The sequence below is a fragment of the Setaria italica genome, chromosome IX, assembly GCF_000263155.2.
Source record: "Setaria italica strain Yugu1 chromosome IX, Setaria_italica_v2.0, whole genome shotgun sequence".
Taxonomy (NCBI): Eukaryota; Viridiplantae; Streptophyta; class Magnoliopsida; order Poales; family Poaceae; genus Setaria; species Setaria italica.
In genome coordinates this window covers 30,718,047-30,737,677 of record NC_028458.1, presented here as the reverse complement: position 1 = coordinate 30,737,677, position 19,631 = coordinate 30,718,047, and the positions used below count along the sequence as shown (strand labels likewise).

General features: G+C 46.4%; 1 protein-coding gene across 2 annotated transcripts; it reads left to right on the top strand.

The window, feature by feature from the left end:
• The first annotated feature begins 345 nt into the window (after positions 1 to 345).
• LOC101753920 lies at positions 346 to 18,616 on the top strand. Of its 2 annotated transcripts, none has more exons than XM_012842945.2 (7): positions 346 to 539; positions 657 to 688; positions 16,636 to 16,733; positions 16,877 to 16,959; positions 17,622 to 17,699; positions 17,785 to 17,880; positions 18,162 to 18,616. In XM_012842945.2, exons 1-7 carry the CDS (start codon positions 441 to 443, stop codon positions 18,405 to 18,407), a joined length of 732 nt encoding a protein of 243 aa, XP_012698399.1. In that variant the 5' UTR covers positions 346 to 440; the 3' UTR covers positions 18,408 to 18,616. The 2 variants fall into 2 exon arrangements, with proteins under 2 accessions (XP_012698399.1, XP_004983352.1); XM_004983295.3 differs by having other exon boundaries at positions 18,144 to 18,616.
• Positions 18,617 to 19,631: the final 1,015 nt, after the last annotated feature.

The following is a 19,631-nucleotide window of genomic DNA, read 5'->3' as shown; positions in this document are numbered from 1 at the left end:
TTGTATTAGCAATATTAAAATTATTATCATTTGTAATTAATATTTAGTAATATAATTAATATTTAGATAGTTTCGTATTTTCATTTGGTACTTTATTATTTGCGGATACGGATGATATCGGATATTTCATATTTTTTGTCGAATACAAATATGGAAGTGGATAGAGAAAAACACTGAAAATTGGATCCAAATTCATTCATTTGATAATCATATTAAAAATGAATACAAATATGGACATGTGAGACGAATTCGAATAACATCTATCGCCACTGTGAAAGCAGCAGCTAGCTTGAGATCCAAGTTCGTCTTCATGTGTCAGGCGGCTTGCCATCTACGTTCTCGTTCCTACTTCAGTCACAGTAAAAAATAAAGTCAGCCTAAGAATAAGGAAGCAAAAGAAATAGAAAAGCAACGACGGGTAGACAGCAGATCCCGGCGGAATGGCGGCGCCGCCGCCGGCACCGCCGTCGGCCTTGAAGCCGGAGATCGGCCCCGACGGCCTCGCCCGAGATTCTCCCGTAATCGCCTACACCGAGAAGGTCCGCATCCCGCACGCCCCCTCCCTTCCACCCCAGACGCGTTCTTAGTTCGTCAATGGTTCAGTGTTTCCTGGGTTCTGGGGGTTCTTGATTGTGAGTCGGGTGACTTATACGCAGGTCATTTTGGAGGAGCAGCTGCAGCTGAAGAAGTAAGCCGTTCCCCTGCTCCCCTAATCTTTGAATCTCTTGTGCGAAATTGTGGATCTACATTAGCCCTTTTCATTTATGTGGATATAAATTTTGTGCATTTGCAAATCAATGGGTGTACACGAGTTGAAATTTCAGCTGTATGTGTGAGAATGCAGCTATACGAAAAGGATAGATCAGAAGCATATACTCCTCACTCTTTCTCGGGACGAGACTCCTCTGCAGAAACAGCAGAGGGAGTCCGGTGGCTGACAGGTGAGGGGCATGAGATAAACGTCTACGTTGTAGGAAAGTATTCTGCATAGGAACTATAATTAACATGTCGAACTGTTCAAATTACTGGAACTGCCATTCTAAGTTAGTGATCTCTGTCCCTTTCTTTGTTTCCTCACCAGCCTTTTCTGTACCAAAACAATCTATATTTCCGTTTGTGAGTAATGGAAATGGGGCAGAGCCTCGCGTCGAAAAAAGAAAAAAAAAGAAAAAAACATGGCAACTCAATTACGCAAAAAAAAAAATCAATGCGAAGATGAAGTCTTGCAATTGGTTGACAATACTCTTCGTTGCATCACCACAACCTTCCCCTGCACATATTTGGATTTGCCCATATCCAATAAGAAATTAAGGAAGTGTGATCTTATGGCATGGATTGAGAAGGTAGCAGACAGATTACCAGGTTGGAAAGCCGCTCTTCTGACTATGGCTGGCCAAGCTACTCCTGTGCGCTTGTCCTCACCGCCATACCCCTGTATCTATTGGTTGCTATCAAGGTGCCAAAGTGGTTTATTAGCGCAATTGATAAGATCAGAAAGGGTTTCCTTTGGAAAGGAAGAAAGGAGGTCAATGGTGGCAGTTGTTTGGTTGCATGGGAGAAAGTCTCTAGACCAATCGATCTAGGGGGATTGGGCATCCATAACCTGGAAATTATGGGATGGGCTCTGCAAATGAGGTGGCTGTGGTTTGAGAAAACAAGACCTGATCAACCGTGGGCTGGTCTGGAGATACCTGTGCATGCAAACAGCCTTGCCTTATTTGCCGTTTTGGTGGTAACTTCTGTTGGCAATGGGGAAAATACACTTTTCTGGTCAGATCGATGGATGCATGGTCTCTCCCTGGAAGAGATAGCACCAACAGTAACTAAAATTGTCCCCCTGAGAATTAGAAAGAAGAAAACAGTAGCCCAAGCCTTGCATGATCATTCTTGGGTCGCCGGCATTAGAGGAGCCCTCCCCATGGCTTGTCTAGTGGAGTACCTGCAGCTGTGGGATGTCCTGGAGAAGATTGTGCTTAACCACACTGAGGACCAGCACCAATGGAGATTTGAATCCTCAGGTCAATTCTCCATAAAATCAGCCTACAGAACCTTCTTTATTGGCTCAACCTCATTTGAACCTTGGAAACGCTTGTGGAAATCATGGGCGCCAGGTAACTACAAAATGTTCTTATGGCTAGCCATTCATAACCGCTGCTGGACAGCTGATAGATTGGAGAAGAGAGGACTCCCTCATCCAGAGCAATGCCCCCTATGTGATTAAGAAGATGAGACAGCACAGCACATCCTTACCACCTATGTGTTCTCTAGACAATTCTGGTTTAGCATCCTATCGTCCTTGAACCTGACCGGAGTAGTACCCAATTGCAATGAGAAATCCTTTGCAAGTTGGTGGCGTAAGGTCTCAGGGAAGGTTCAAAAACAGCACCGGAAGGGGATTAATTCCCTGATCATTCTGGGAGCTTGGACAATTTGGAAACACCGCAATGCTTGTGTGTTTGAGGGGGCATCACCTAGCATTATAGGCATCCTACAGGGCTTCAAAGATTAATATCAATTATGGTGCTTAGCTGGAGCTAAGGGGCTGAAAGCCCTGGACCTAAGAAGGGTTGAGGAAGTGGTCTAAGTTAGTTTGGTCGGGTCACTTTTTCCCCTTTTCTTTTAAGGTGTGTTGAGTTCCCTCGAACATCCCTCATTTTTGGTCCAAGCTGAGGTGGTGGTTGTGTAATTGGACCTTTTATCTCTCTCTTAATACAAAAATACGCAGCTCTCCTGTGTATTCTAAAAAAAAGGCAAAAAAGCACAATGGGGGCATGCAAGTCCTGTTAATGACAGTCTATTGTCCAATGAAAGGTTTCATGTAAAATTGACAGCCCCTCGCTGACGTCTATGTTCCGTTGGTGTTTATTTGCTAATCATGATATACTTCCTCCATTACCAACTTTGTATGAAAATATAATGACATATACTATACCTAATAATTAATAAATGCACTATCAAGACATAGTGACATACTTCATGGTGAATTTAATGAAACTGATTTGACGTTCTAGATGTTGGTGCGTTTTCCTATAAACTTGGTCAAAATAAGATAAACTGACTTCAGACAAAACTAAAACCTCTTATATTTTTTGAAAGGCAAAATAGCTATTTTGGTCCCTAAACTTTGCACCGAGGGTCAAGTTCATCCCTCAACTTTTAGAATGGCCAATCTAGTCCCTCAACTTTTGTTTTTGGATCAAATATGTCCTTGTGCTGATATAAGGCTCCATATTAGCATAAAACTAATGCGAAAAGTCATTTTTACCCATGGCTCCCTCTTCCCCTCCTCAATTTTTGTTGTACCAAAATAAGTATGAGCATATATGTGTTTACCCAGAGAGTATGAATACATACATAGAGCATGTATACTGTAGCACGAGTATATGGGCACATGTCAGCTTTAGAGTATGTGTACATATATTAAGTTGTGTATATCATGAAAAAGTACGAATACATACATTTTGCATATCGAAATTTAATTCGTATGAGCACATGCATGATTTTAAACAGCACGAGTACATACATTTTTTTAGAAACTATATTTTATATCAGTTAAAAAAAATATATTTCTGTGTGTATGTATCAAGGGAGTATGAGCATATACATATTTGACCTACATGAGCCAAGGGTAAAATTGACTTTTCACATTACTCTCATACTAAAATATAGCACCACATCAACGCAAGGATGAGTTTGATCCAAAAATGAGAGTCGAGGGACTAAATTGACCTATCTAAAAGTTGAGGGACGAACTTGGCCCTTGGTGTAAAGTTCAGGGACCAAAATGCCTATTTTGCCTTTTTGAAACGGACTACAGTTTTGATTCATGGATAGGTTTTAGTAGCCTTACTATTACAAACATACACTATATACTTTTTTTTTTCCATCACAGGGTGTTCCCCGAATTTCATTACTTTGAAAGCAACGAAATTACAAAGACTCTACCGCACCATGGCACTAATACTACTGATATACCAGCGCATCTTTGGGACACCAGTACCAAGCCAACACCAGGGAGCAGCACAGGGCTTCTTGATGGGGTTAAACACAAGTGACAACACTACTTAAACGTTGCAGAACTAACACGGATTACATCGATTCCATCCCACACAGGGGGGAGAAGGCAAAAGAGTTACTAGCAGGCCACCATCACCAGCATAACCATTCAGGCTGCAACTTTTCTTCCACCCCTTCTTCAAGTCATGTCACTGCTCCTCCGATCATTGGTCTTGTCTCTGCTGAACTGTTCTCAAATTGCTTGTGGTAGTGGAGTGTCACTTCCTTCAGCTTCAGGGGCCTTGGCACCACTCCTCAGCGCATCTTGCTGTTCCAGCTTTTGCAGACCTGCCCAGTAGGAGAGAAGAACAAGCAAAACACACAATCTCAGTAGGAGACTTGATTTTCTTTTTTTCAAAGCACATGTTGTTCCTCGCTCTCCATATCGCCTAACATACAGCTGACAAACCAACGAACTGGATCAGCTCCCCATTTTTGAGAAAACGATTTGCCGACTCCCAGAATTGCTCGAAAGAGCATGGCCTACATTTGGCCCCAAGAACCTCAGCTATAAGGCTCCAAACATATTTAGATATGGGACATTCAAAAAATAAATGTTGAATAGTCTCCTTTTCACTGTAGAAAGCACAGAGGTCACTCCCATTCCAGTTGTGTTTGATTAAGTTGTCTTTAGTCTGTATAGCATTTTGCATGACTAACCACATGAAGATTTTAATCTTGAGGGGCATGTACTCCAGTTGTGTTTGATTAAGTTGTTCTCCCTTTCAGATAGATTTCCTTGACTTTGATCAAGTCATTCCATACAGGGGAATTTGTGTTTTTGTAATTGAGTTGAGAGATACATTTATTCTTTACATATTTTTGCCTCACAATATCTTGCCATAAGCCACTGTCATTTTCCAGTTTCCACCACCACTTGCATAGCATGCTTACATTCATTTTCCTTAAGTTTTGTATCCCTTGCCCTCCCATCTCTTTGGGCTTGCTCACCACACACCACTTCACCAGATGATATTTTTTCTTTATCCCTCCTCCTTGCCAAAAGAATCTTTTCCTTGTTTTATACAACCTTTTTATTATGGTTTTGGGTAAAAGATATATAGATATTCAATAGATCGGCATGTTACTTACACATGCCTGAATTAAAATTGTTCTTCCTCCAATAGTGAGGGAGCTCCCCTGCCAGCTATCCAACCTTTTCAACAGCTTTGCATCTAAAGGAACCCAATCAGCAACATGTAACTTGGACCCAGAGACAGGAACCCCAGGATGTTTAATGGGCCAAGCCCCAATTGAGCAATTGAACATTTCACTTTCCTGACTTACCATAATAATTTCAATTTTCATAAAATTTATTTTTAGGCCTGACATTTCCTCATATAAGTATAGCAGGAGTTTCATGTTGATTGCATTCTCAATATCTTGGAGACATAGGATCGTGTCATCTGCATACTGCAGTATGGCCACCCCATTGTCCACATATTCAGGGAACAGACCCTTTACAAGGTGATCGTTTTGGGCCATGCCAATCATCTTAGCAAGCACATCTGCCGCGATGTTAAACAGAAAGGGTGACAAAGGGTCACCTTGGCGCACACCTTTCCCACTCAAAGTATGAGCCAACTGAGTCATTAATTTTAACGCTTAGGGTGCCACTAGAAACCACAACTCTCATCCATCTACACCATTTTCATTAAACCCTCTTTGTTTCAGGCATTCAAAAAGAAAGCCCCAGCTTATCTTGTCATAGGCTTTTTCGAAGTCCAGCTTAAGGACCACCCGAGCCTTTTTTCTAATCTTTGTATCATGAGGAATTTCATGAAGGCACATGACCCATCCATAATGTTCCCCCCCCCTCATAAAAGCAGTTTGACATTTATTCACTATTCTCCCAATTACTTTGGCCCTGTTTGTTTCCTCTTATTCCTCGCTGACCAGCAGAAATAAGCCATAATCCCACACAACCGCTTCGATTATTCCTTGCTTACCAGCCAAGCGGCTTAGCACAAAATCTTGGGAACAATGTGCGTGTGCCTTATTTGGTACGCGGCCTCAGCCTCGCTTGCGCCATAAGCGAACCGTTTTCCCCTGATAACCATCCATCACCGACGCCTCTTCTGCCCCCATGCTGCAACCCGCACCCTGCGCCTCCATCGGCACATGTTATGGTAACTGGGCTGGCCCTAGCCAGAGCCACCAGTTCAGCAGCAATAAGATTAGAGTTAGTTTGTTAGCAGATAAGATTAGTTAGTTAATTGGATTAGATTTGTTAGCAGGTTGTTAGGTGCCTAGTCTATAAAGGTAGCCGTGAGTTATAGGTTAGGCAAGCAGAAAATAGATCAAGACAGCATCTCAGAGCCTCCTGCGGGAGGGCGAGTTAGCCAATCTATTTTGCCATTAGTATCCAATAATCTAGCCATATCATCTTGGTATTTAGAGCCTTAGATCTTGCGACCCTGCCAGCAGCAAAAAAAAAAAAAAATTCCTCCTGCGCCAAATTAGATTGATTCCATCCTACATCTCCTCCTGTGCTTTCCACGCAAGATTCTTGCCGCTGCCCATCTCTTGTCGATCATGGGAGAACCCATCACCAAAGCCAACCTTGCAGCCACGGTTGACAGGATCACTGCCACGATCGACTCCATCATCATGTCCATTTTGACTTCTTCAGCCTCTGCTGCAGCAGCATCCCCGTCATCATCCCCTTCAGCCGTGATGACAATGGCTGCAGCCACTTTTGCACAACTACCAATGGAGGAAGTGGCTACACCAGCGGCAACTCCGGCAACAGCACATCACGTTGCATCTGCAACAATTGCTGCAACAACCCTGATGCCAGCATCTGCTTCGTCAGCAGCATCACCACCACCATCCCTGATGACTGGATCGATGCCAGTAGTGCTGCTTGCGACTGCATCTGCTGCCATCACCGAGATCCTCACCTAAGATGGGCTCCTCTTTCGCATCCTCAATAGCATTCCCGTCAGTCGCGACATCCGTGGCGCGATCTATTACTCCAATGTCATCAGCGGCAACAACAGCACCTCCAACATTGCCTCCACCAGATGCGACATCCATCACACCACCATTCTTGACGGCCATGACATCCACCCGACGAGCATCCTCGCCAACAGCTCCAACGACAACCAAGGCAGCACCATCCTCCTCTCGGGGCCTGGCAGCAGCATTGGTCCCAGTGCCCTCTTCACCACCAGCACCCTCGGGACAGAAGCTACGCCCTGCCGACGTTTGGATTTCCTCAACTCTACCACTGGGTTTCGTGAAACAGAACCAGAGCAGAGGGGGCGGACTCCATGGGCCTCCTTACTTAGCGGCGTCCTCTTGTTGCTATCGAAGATGGGCACACAACTGCAGCCAGCTATGCCCAGATCGACGCACCGTAGCACGCAAGAGAGGCGCCTCCAGCAAGCTGCGCCTCCATCTTAGAGGTTGCGGCTGCTGCCGGATTCCCCATCGCATCAGGCGGAGCAAACATGCTGGTGGCCCCGATCGACCCTTGCAACAGGCAGCCGTTGCTTATGCACGCCGGCGACCTGCCAACTCGACTACCAGGTGTCGCGTCGCCACACACATGAGAGGCCACTACAACTAGTGGTGCCTCTGTAAGATTGTGTATAATGCGTGGGTTGTATTGCTTGAGCCCCATGGGCTGATTATATAGGAGTACATGGCTTGGAGGGCTGGTAGCCTCTCCTAGAGATGAGGAAGCTTATCCTGGGATTACAATCAATCCTAACTATATCCGGAGTTGCCTAATATACTCTTAACATCCCCCCGGAGTCAGCGGGAGCACGCAGACGATGAGACTGGAGCATAAGCTAAATAGCTGACATTCCCCTGTAGTCGCAACCGTCGATGCGTTGTAGATGCTGTGGCTGGAATGGGAGCCGACGAGGCTTGTCAAGCAGATGATAGCTTCTTAATGTCGAAGTAGCCGAGGTCAAGGTGGACGTGGTCGAAGCCATGGAGGAGGGTGTGGGTTCGAAGTGTCAGCGAAGGCGCCCGGATACACAAAATCAGCAGCTTCTCGCCAACAGGTTCAACAGGACGATAAGCCGACTGCGATGGTAGATGGTGCAGCTAAAGAGCACAAATGCATCTTCCTTCAGCAACATCGGTGGTGGTGTCCGTGAGCGTGCGGCAATAGGCGTGGACTCGGACCAAGAGCCAGCGTGACAAGGACCAGCAGCTTGGGTGGCGCCACCGCCTGAAAAGGCGACGACACCGGCGATGATGGCTTGACCACGAGTGTTGCCGCCGCAGCCTGGGAGGGTGCAACGGCAACCTCGTCCTAAGGAGTGTCGACGATGATGCGACGACGACGAATGACAGGATGATGCAAACCTGAGCTCTGATCGGGAAAAAGAAAAACAGCAGCAACAAGAGGTCCGTGGGTACAATCTTGGGTGCACCTCACAATTTCCCCTCCCCTCCCTTATCCCTTCCCTATTGTGGTCAACCATGAGCACAAGAAAAAGAAAGGAGGAAAGAGGCATATGCCCGTCGGCGAGGAGCTCGATGTTGTGCGGCCTGAGCGGCATCTCCACTCCAGCTGCGCAGCGGCCCCATGAGCAGCCCCCGTAGTCACGTCCTTCGCTCAAGGCAGCGGCAGAGGTGGCGCGGAGGAAGGGGATGGCAGGTCCGACAGTGCTGAGAAGAAAGCCGGTGAGGGAGGGTGGGAGCGCTGCGACCCGATGGTGATGTCTACTGGCGGTGCGGTGGCCTGGCATCCCCACGGGCATCCTCCGTAGCCGCGCACTCGCGCTCAGGGGCAGTGGTGCGGCAGCGCTGGTAGGAGAGGGCGCCAAGCCTATTGCGCTGGAGGGGCGGCGGATCCAGATGCAAAGCTGGAGGGAACGACAATGTGGAGGCATGGCAGGCCCGGCGGCGGCCCCATGGTGACGCGGTGCCCGACGAGGACGACAAGCGACGTGGCCATGGATCCAATCGGCCATGGGTAGAGGTAGCCCCTCTGCTTCTTGTTGACCACGACGGCACGGCGAATCAGAGGGATCGGCTGCGCATCCTACGAGGGCGCTGTCCCCGGCGGAGATCGATCTCCCCGGCGGCGGCGCGAGGGCAGCGGAAGCCAGAGATCTAGGGTTTGAACCTAGACTTGTGATACCATGTAAGATTGTGTATAATGCGTGGGTTGTATTGCTTGAGCCCCATGGGCTGATTGTATAGGAGTACATGGCTTAGAGGTCAAGTAGCCTCTCCTAGAGATAAGGAAGGTTATTCCGGGATTACAATCAATCCTAAACTAACCATATCTGGAGTTGCCTAATATACTCTAACAGCCTACATCTCCATGGTTGCCATCTCCGCGCGTCAACAAACTGCCAGCTTCAACATCAAGCTTCTGCACGGCGTCTCCGTCTCCGTGGTTGTGGCCACCTCAATTTCCCACTGGCCTCCGCTGTCCTACGATTCTGGCCATTGACAATCCGCCGTGAAGATCAGCCAGGTCCAATCTGCTTCGTGAAGGAGGGAGGCGTTGAGGCCGTGGCTGGCGTTGACCTGCAAATGGGCGTCCCAACTTCTATGGGTTAGTGGTGCAGCAGACCATTTTCTATTGGACTGACCATCTTGGGCCTTTGGAGCCTTCGGTCTGCAGTCTGCGGGCCAGGTGAGTTTGGTCCAGCAGGGCCTTGGCAATATATTGGGATGTGTGGAATGCTTCGGGCACCTGCAAGTTCTTGTTGCGTGGCTGGTTTATACTTGGCTGCTATTGCCATCAACACTGGCCAACATCAATATCTTTCAGCAGCGTACTACAGGGGCATTACAAGAGGGGGGGGGGGGGTGGGGTTCATCCAGTTTAATCGTGGTGGAACATGTGTGCCTACAACATCCTACATCACACCAGCATACGCCCATCTTTCTGCAGCAAGTCTACCTCATAGGCATGCACCTCCTTCAGCAGCCTAAGCATGAGTCATCGCCTTCATCATCGATTGGAGTTTCAGCAATGGGTGGCACCACAGCTTGAGGATGAGCTGTCTTCGAGGGGTGGTGAAGTGTTATGACAAGTGGGCCGGCCCTAGCCAGAGCCACCAGTTCGTCAGCAATAAGATTAGAGTTGGTTTGTTAGAAGATAAGATTAGTTTGTTATTTGGATTAGATTTGTTAGCAGGTTGTTAGGTGCCTAGTCTATAAAGGCAGCCGTGAGTTATTAGGCAAGCAGAAAATATATCAGGAAAGCATCTCAGAGCCTCCTGCGGGAGGGCAAGTTAGCCAATCTATTCTGCCATTAGTATCCAATAATCTAGCCATATCAGCACATGCCCCCTGCGCCTCCATCCAGTCAATAATCTAGCCATATCAGCACATGCCCCCTGCGCCTCCATCCAGTCCACAACTGCGATGCTAGCACCCTGTGCAGGTGCTCGCCTCCTTCCCCACCTTCCTTCTAGCCATGCGCGGAACCCCCCCCCCCTCCCCCTGCCTCCCTGCTCTCCACCGTCGACCCTCCTGCGCTGGGGACACCAAGATCCGCCGTCGTCCTGAGCACGTCCGCCCTCAAGCTGCCAGTGCCTGGATGCTGTTTGCAAATGTGGACGCCGCCTCCCTGCTGCCCCTCGTTGCCCGCTGTCCTGCCGCCGAGCGCCCACCCTCTTGTCGTCATCCTGCGGTTGTCAGGCACTGGTCCAGCCTCCTACCGCCCGCCACGGCCGCCCAGAGCCCGACGCCCGTACGAGCGTGCCTCGTCCCTGTCCTCCTACACCCCGCGCAGTATGCTAAAAAATTTCTGGCCCATGTTTAATTGCTGCCGTAAAATTCAAACATGGATAGTAGTAGTTCATGGTCACTACTGAAAAAATTATAGATTTCTACGGATAGATGTAGTTCGTGATCAGTACATGGATATGGGTGCATTGCGATGCTATTGCTACTGCTATGGTTTCCTGATTCGTTATTGTACCCATCACTAATATTTCCAGACTAGACTGTTCTATCTTTTGGTTAATGTATTATCTTTATATGCATTTGATAATATTGTAATATAATTTCTATTTAACAAACGCAAAAGATATTAGAATTATTGACTTCTCTTCATATTCAGAACAAAAATGAGCTATTATCGGCCTCAGGGGCATTCAGGTCATTTTAACACTCAGGACAGACAATTGACTGATAATAATCAGGATTGCCAAACACTCAGGCTTATCTGATAAGCCTACTACCCAGATAAGCTAGGTCCAGCTAAGCAGAAACAAACAGGGCCTTTGTCCATCCTCAGCATTAGAGCTTTGGTGAAAATTTTGTAGACCACATTAAGCAGGCAGATAGGCATGTACTGTTGTATCTTTAGCCTCTTTTATTTTTGGCAGAAGGGTTATGGTGCCATAGTTTAGTCTTCCAGTGTCTATCTTAGATTTGATCCTTTCGCTTTGCCTCACCTGCACTTGATCACGATCACTGTTCCGCCCCATTGCGCCTTGGCTGATGTTCTTGATATTTCTGAAGTTTTGCACCCCCTCCTTATCACTTCGCCCTTGGCTCACCATGTCAGCACCCACCATTCCTTTCTCCTTTTCATGAGTTTCTCCCTTTTCTTGAGTTTCTCCAGTCATAGCATTCTCATCATCTAGGGTAGCCCAATTGGTGGAGTGCATTGTGGTTACATTAGCTTTTCCTTCATTTTCAACCCCTATTTCTTCCTGGCTAGACCATTCCAGCCCAGATTTCTCCTGTGTACCTTTTGCGGGGCTCATGGAGCATGCCCTGCTGTTCACTAATTCCTTGGACTCCTGTTCCATCATAATTTCTTTGGTTTTAGCAGATTCTTCTTTATCCTCCACGATTGGAGTTAATTTGGAGCTAGCCTCGTGGTTACTCATTTTTAAGGCATATTTGGCCTCAATTGCTCCAAGAGGGTCAAATTTAGAGGTTTTCATGTTACTGCCATATTCATTGATAACTGTTGTGCTGTTTTCACTCAGTTTCACAGACCACAATTTCTTAATTTCATCATTTTCGAAGGAGCCAAATCTCAGGTGATCCCCTTCTGGTGCAATTATATCCTCCATGAGTAAACCCTCATCCTTACTTTCCTCAGCTTCCGCTGCTGTCGTCACTGCCTTGGAGCATCCTACCCCAGGAAAGATTTGCTTCTGTTTAATACTATCCCCCTCTTGCGTCAGGTTTGCTTCTCTAGCATGTGCACCATGTTGTCCCCGCAGTAGATGACCCAACTTGATTGTTGTTACTAGAATTCTTCTGATTTTTTCCTTCGCCCAACCTAGGCTTCTTGGGCGAGGGGTGACCATCCCCAGACTTGTCATTCTCCTCAGTTCGTCATTTGTTCCCTGCCAGGTTAGTCTCTACCTCTTGGACAACAACTCTCTGAAAATGAAAGTCATAAAAAAAGAAGTCTAGGAGCCCATCCACCATAGCAGGAACCTTAGTTACATTGAGACATTGCTGCATCAAATTTTCACCCTGACAAAATCATTTTTGTATAAGTTTTGCTCATCCACTTCCAAAGGTAGTCCTACCTTTGAGGCCACATAGCATGTATTAGGAATAGACCTTTTCTCATAACGGATCCCAGTGATCCAGGACCAAGCAATATCAATTGTCCCAGGATTCCATTTTTCCACTTTGAATGACACTGATGGGATGGTTCTCATTTTGAGTTCAGTGAAGAATGCAAGATCTTCAATGGTCGTTGAGTTAGGGAACCTCATTTGGAACATATTTTTCTTAATTTTTTTGCATACCACCTCCAAGTTGATTGAGGCCCGGCTGTGGTTTTAAATTCATTTTCAATTTGCCTAGCAGTTGCATCTCCAGATATGATAGTAATCAGCGCATTGTTAGACATGTCTCCTGATTCCTTGGTCATGGCTGAGCTTTCAGTGAAGTGGAAGCCTTGCCCATAAGCAGAAAACCCACAAAAGGGTGCAACTGCAATGTACTCCCATGACATTTTAGTTGTACAGGTTCTTGCATTATGCCGTTCCTACTTGCATCTAGGGCAGATCACTGGGTTAGTACAGTTCTCAGGAACATGTCCAAACCTGCCACACCTTGTGCATCCCTCAGTGTGTTCCACTAAGTTGCCCCTGAACCCAGAACCAACTAGCTTGTTGTGCCTTATCAATTTTCTGAACTTCTGACGTCTCATGACTGCTGCCTACCTAATCTTTCCCTCCAGATATAGTGTGATCAACCTCCATCTCATTATTGTTCTTATCCATGCTTTCATCTTTGTCTTTCATGATCCTTGTAGAGAGATAGGTTTAGGGAAAACACCACACGCCCCAATGGGGGGGGGGGGGAGGGGGTTGACCTTTATTATATAGCCAATATGGCTTGGTGTACAAGGAATACAATCATTATACATGGAAAGCTATAAATCAGCTATATACGGCTATACATTGCCTAATACCCGCCCGCAGTCGCAGCGGGAGGTTCCTGGACACAAAGACTGGACCTAAAGTCAGTGAACAGCTGAACTGGAAGGCCTTTCGTCATGATGTTCGTGAACTGATGGGACGAAGGCATGTGAAGCACTCGGACCTGTCCCAAAGCAACCTTCTCCTGGACGAAGTGGATGTCAATCTCGATATGCTTCGTGCGTCGATGATGACCCGGATTGGCTGTCATATAGACAGCACTATCATTGTCGTAGTAGACAACAGTGGCCGAAGTGCGGGGGACGTGGAGCTCCTAGAGAAGTTGCCGAAGCCAGCAACACTCTGCAACAGCGCGAGACACTGTGCTCTGGCGCTTGGAGGACCAAGACACCAAGTTATCCCCAAGATAGACACAGAAGCCGGAAGTGGAGTGTCGAGAGTCCAGGCAGTCAGCCCAGTCTGCATCAGAGTAGGCTGTCAAGGATAGGACAGGGTCGGTGCCAATGTGAAGCCCGGAGGACAGGGTGCCCATCACGTAGCGCAGGATGCGCTTGATCAGCGCGAGATGAGGCTCGCGGGGATCGTGCATGAACAAGCACACCTGCTGAACTGCATACGTCAAGTCAGGTCGAGTCAAGGTGAGGTACTGGAGAGCCCCTACAAGACTCCTGTACTCAGAGCCAGTCTGGACAAGACTAGACGGCGGGCGACACCCGCCCGTACAGCTGGAGGACGAAGATGATGAGGTCCCGGCGAGGAGGGCGGTAGAGTTGGAGATCTTCTCGTTGGCAAGGCGAAGCTCCTTTAAGGCGAGCATGTCACGAGCCTGGGCGAAGGACGGGATGTCGTCGGTGGTGTTGGAGTAGCGCGGGTTGAGGCCATGGAGGAGATTTAGGACCAGCTGGGTGTCTTGAACGGGGTGACCGATGTCACGAAGGGCGTCGGTGAGGTTCTTCTTGCGCTGGCAGTACTTCGAGATGGAGGAGTCGCCCTGGGTCATGGAGTGGAAGTCGTGGCTGAGGAAGATCGCCTGGGATTGCTTGTTGGCACGGAAGAGGCCTTCAATGGCGAGCCAGAGGGCCCGGGCGGTTTGCTCGTTGTCCTCCATGGCGAGGTCGAGGACGGAGTCGTCGACGGAGCTGAAGATCCAGGAGCGGACATAGCAGTCCGCTTGATCCCAATCAGGGTCATCAGGACGGGGCGCCATGGTGCCGTCGATGTGCGACTTGAGGCCGAATTTGCCGCACATGGACTTGAAGAAGGAAGCCCACTCGGAGTAACTGGAGGTCTTCATCGTCAACGTCATGGGGACGTGAGCCTTGGCGGAGATCGTGGCGTAGGGGTGGAGGATGGCCGGTGGCGCCTAGTGGAGGAGCGGGCCGCCGCTAGGGGGCGGCATAGGGCCATCGCTGGCGCCAGGAGGGGCGCCAGGGGGGGGGGGGTGCTGCCGACGGACAGGGAGGACTCGGCAGAGGAGTCAGCCATGGGAGGGGAGGCACCAGCGCAGGAGGAAGGTGCGCCGCCACACAAGGAGGGCTCCTAGGGTTAGGCGCACCGGGGAGAGGTGGAGCGGAAGGAAAGTCCCGGGTCAGATTGATCCTGGTCTCGTGATACCATGTAGAGAGATAGGTTTAGCGAAAACACCACACGCCCCAATGAGGGGGGGGGGGGGTTTGACCTCTATTATATAGCCAATATGGCTTGGTGTACAAGGAATACAATCATTATACATGGAAAGCTATAAATCATGGCTATACATTGCCTAATAATCCTCCCTGTTAGTTATTTGTCACTGCTGGGTTTGGTTTCTTCTACCCCCGTGTCTACCACCGTTCCCGAACCCTCTCCCCTGGAAGTTTCTATTCTGGTAACCAAAATCTTCACCATATCGATCACCACCACGCCCCTGTCCCATGGGAGCCCTGTTCTGATTGAACCTTCCTCTCTCTGCCATGGAGTGCTTCAGTCTCGAAGGGGCACAAAGCACCTGGGTGAAAGAGCGGGTATCTCCTCCAAGGGTAGACCACTCTGCCCTGAATCCTACTCCACGGAGGGGAGCAGCGGCAGGAACAACTCGAGACTGAAAAATCCGAAGCAATCACCCCAACAACCTTGCAGACCCTTCAACTAATTAATGATTAAGAAGTTCAGTTATTCTTCCTTTTCATGGAAAAAGGTCATCAATATTGCACTTCCTTGAACACTTGGGGCCATATTCAATGTATCATAATCATGAGAACAGCCATGTGCTTGAACTTGCTCTGTTCCATGTGGGACCAATCACTCATTTTGTATTACTCTGTTTTTATTGATCTGTTCAGTTATGTTCTCATCTTTTTTACATTTGGGATCAGTGTTGTGTCTGATATATATTAGTACAAAAGGGCTTGTAGTGTAGTGGTTGCAAGTTGCAACACTCTAGTAGCACCTCCAGCGCCTAGGTTCGATTCTCCGTGGGAGTGAATTTCAGGTCTTGTTAAAAAATCCCCTCCTCGTTGACAGCCTATAAAAATAGTGGCAGAGCGCTGGCCTGTGGAGGTGACCGCCGAGCTGTGCTCTGGTTTGGGCCCTCCTACCTAAAGGTGGTTGCATGTGGTCGCTGGCCCAGTTTTTGGTGTGTTGACCCCACGTTAAGGTGCAGCCCTATAGGGTGAATCCAGGGTTCAAGTGTTTTTGGAAGGTTGTCAAGGTCCTTCTTAATTGAAATACCGTGGGGGTGCTCTTTTCTCCTCCAGCTGAGCTTTTTTATATAAAAGTATTCACAGTTTTTTATTTTAATTTAATTTTACATATATGGACTTCCCTAGACTGGTGTGAGGACGTTCAATTATGTAAAGAGATATGCGTGCAAATATATTGCACATGAATATTATGATTATATAGGCACATGCCCAAATATTTGCTTTTGTACATGTCTTATAGTGTATAATTTTCTATTTTTCGTTGTCCACTAGTTCTTAGTAATTACCTCGAAAGCTTTACATCAGTGTTGGAGCCTTGTGATGTGTCACATCAGTCTTTAGATCCACATCTTTTTCACAGCCAGGGTCACAGAGAAGTGTTTCTTGACATTGTAATAATCTCTGGGGACCATTTCCTTTGGGAAATCAGGAACTATATTGACCAATGTATGTTTAGTAATGCATTATAGGGAGCATATGTGCACATGCCAATTTTCCTTTTGTAATGAAGCTTGTGCTGTGTCTCTTACAATTTTACTATGTCTTCTCAGATACATTCAGGAGAATTATTCCAAAATTCGTGATGTAGAAAAGGAGTTAGAGAACCTGACTTTAGAAATGAAACTGACAGCTGGTCCGAAGAAAGCAGGTATCTAACAGGTTTTCAAATAGCAAATATAGTTCACCTTCTATACACAACCTTTAGTGCTTTGATTAACCTTCTACAATCTACATACTGTGTACTCTCACCTTATTACTTGTTCCTGTTTTTCGTTTGTTCTGGTACTCCAGCACTTGAGCATTTGAGGAAAATGATTGAAATATCAACAGAGAAAATACGTTTAGCCAAGGTGAAAGAGGAACAGGCAAAGAAGGTTGGGGATTTCAAGTTTGAGTGTGATATTAATAATTCTATCATTATCTGATACATTTACTTGCTCCTTGTTCATAAAGTCTCTGTTCTTTACCATATCTATTTACTGGCTGCCCATGTTTTGAATATAAAGGTGCAATTCTCTTTCCAAGGACATAAGCAAATTTGTTGTTGCTGAAATAGCACTTTTAGGCAAACTGTAATATTAGTACTGTATGGAGGTTTCAATAAATCTCATATGTGGAATTTATGTGCATTTGAAGCAGTTTTTTTAGGTGAATGAAATTGGAGCAGTTTTTTTTGTCAAACACACAGCAGAGGTGCCTATTTTGTATTAAGAAGAAACATTATGATCAGATGAATACAATCATTATGCTATTGCCTTTTTAAACTTTAAACACTATGAATAATGGACGTGTGTCTTTACCGCATGTTTCTACATTTGTGTTTCTGTTTCCTATATGCACATATTGCACTTTCTGTTAGTTTGGAAACCACAGTTATAATGTCTTTCTCATGTGAAGATGATCAGACCTCTACTGTTCTTTCCCCTGTTTTATTTGTAAAATCTAGTGCTTCTCTTTCATTCTTCTGTTACTCTAACAATGTCAAGTTATGTTTTGTATGCTATATTGATGTCTTAAGGTGTATATGGTATTCTAGGCCTGGGAAGCCGCTGCACAAGTTGTTAAAGACGAAGAGGATGCTAAGCAGAAACTGTGTGATGATCTGAACCATCTGGTATGCTTTTAAAATTTTCTTTTATGAAGATATATTCACCATTGCAACAAATGTTCTTGAGATCTTGTTTGTTTTATTTGACTAGGTCCAGGAGAGTGCTGCTACCCAATATACAAAATTAGAGGAACTGAAGAAGCGTTTAGAATCTCTAAATCCCAGCAGGGCTTCTGTCGAAGTTTCAGTAAGTCAATAGCACTAAGGCCAACACCTGATGTTTTCATTAACCAGTTCCTGTGAAATCATTGTTTCCTCACCGTCGGTATTTCTGTTTTAGTGCTGTCAATAAGGATTAGTCCCATTTGATGACAAGCTTCCTGATTTGCCAGTAGACAGTAGTTTTGTTGGTACCATGGAGGCGGATAATTTTCATTTTGGTCTCGACTTGGTGCATAATTGCATGTTCTTATTAATGCTTGTCTCACCGTTTTATTATTCTAATATCAGGGTGTTAATACTGCGCAGCATGCTACCACAAATTCAGTATCTCAGCCGCCCATGTCACAAAATCCTGCCACTCCAACTGGCCCTTTGGATAATGGTATAGAGCCCGCCTCTATTGAACAGCAGCAAAGACCTGCAGAGGCAGAAAAGAAGAGAAGACCATCAAACGCAAGAGGGAGGGGTGGTGTGATGATCCTTCCCAAGGGAAGAGGGAGTTCCGGATCAGGATGGACCGGTGCTGGGTTTGATGTAGATAGCGGTACATGACACACATGATTTTTGTTGTACTTGACACACATTGAAACCATACACTTTCATGCACAGGAATCAGATTGATCTGCATCAGAATCAGCCATTCCAGAGTTCAAGTGCGGTGAACACCATGTACTGTTGATTATTTGTTTATCAATTGTATATGAATAATGTAAGGACTGTCCAATTTGAACTCGAATTAAGTAAATTGACGGTTATATCAATAGGACGAGAGCTAACACTTTGTCTTGCGACACGGTAAGTGATAACTCGCACCTAGAGATACAAGACTCAGTGTAATTCAACATAACAAAAGATAAATCCGGTAGCCGCGGTAGGTGTTTCACAACATGTTCAAGATTGAGCAACACCAACCGTACCAATCGCACATCATCACATGAACCATAAAGAGTAATTTTAGGCATTACACAAGTTAAATAGATAAGATTACAAGTTCATGACGTATATGGTTCAAATCTGAAATTTAAATAAATGAGCTTCAAAAGACAAGTCGTGAACTCATGAGATTAAAGATTCTCATGAAAAGAGCATGACTACGCAGCGGATAATACAAAAGAAATAATAGTGTCATTGCTCAAGAACACTATCGAAGCAATCAATGACCGCTCTAGTCACTCATCACCCACCTCAGGTCGATGCGAAACGGAAGCAGTAAGTTCACTACCCGAAAGCAGTGCGTTCGGGTACCGAAACGCACCCGTTTCGCATCATTTTTCGTGCAGTAGCGAAATGCTTCAAAACACTCCCAAACATGTTCTAGGGTCTAATGAGGTAGATTGGATACGTTCGTTGCAAAAAATCCGTCTGAAGTTCACTACCATAAAACAGTGCATTCGGGTGCCGAAACACACCCGTTTCGCATCGTTTTCGTGCAGCATCGAAATGCACCAGAAACACTCCCAAACATGTTCTAGGGTCTAATGAGGTAGATTGGATGCATTCGTTGCGAAAAAATCCATCTGATGTTCGCCGCCCTAAAACAGTGCATTCGCGTACCGAAACAGACCCGTTTCGTATCGTTTTTCGTGCAGCAGTGAAATGCTCCAAATACATTCCCAAACATGTTCTAGGGTCTAAAGAGGTAGATTCGATGTGTTCGTTGCCAAAAAATCCGCCTGAAGTTCGCTACCCTAAAACAGTGATTCGGGTACCGAAACGCACCCGTTTCGCATCATTTTTCGTGCAGTAGTGAAATGCTCCAAAACACACCCAAACATG

What these genes read in the sequence shown, in the direction of transcription:
- LOC101753920 (XM_004983295.3), top strand. Translation starts at nt 441, where the DNA reads ATGGCGGCGCCGCCGCCGGCACCGCCGTCGGCCTTGAAGCCGGAGATC. An exon ending in GAGCAGCTGCAGCTGAAGAA is followed by an intron (nt 689 to 16,635) that starts GTAAGCCGTTCC and finishes ATGTCTTCTCAG; the next exon opens with ATACATTCAGGAGAATTATT. An exon ending in AGCTGGTCCGAAGAAAGCAG is followed by an intron (nt 16,734 to 16,876) that starts GTATCTAACAGG and finishes CTGGTACTCCAG; the next exon opens with CACTTGAGCATTTGAGGAAA.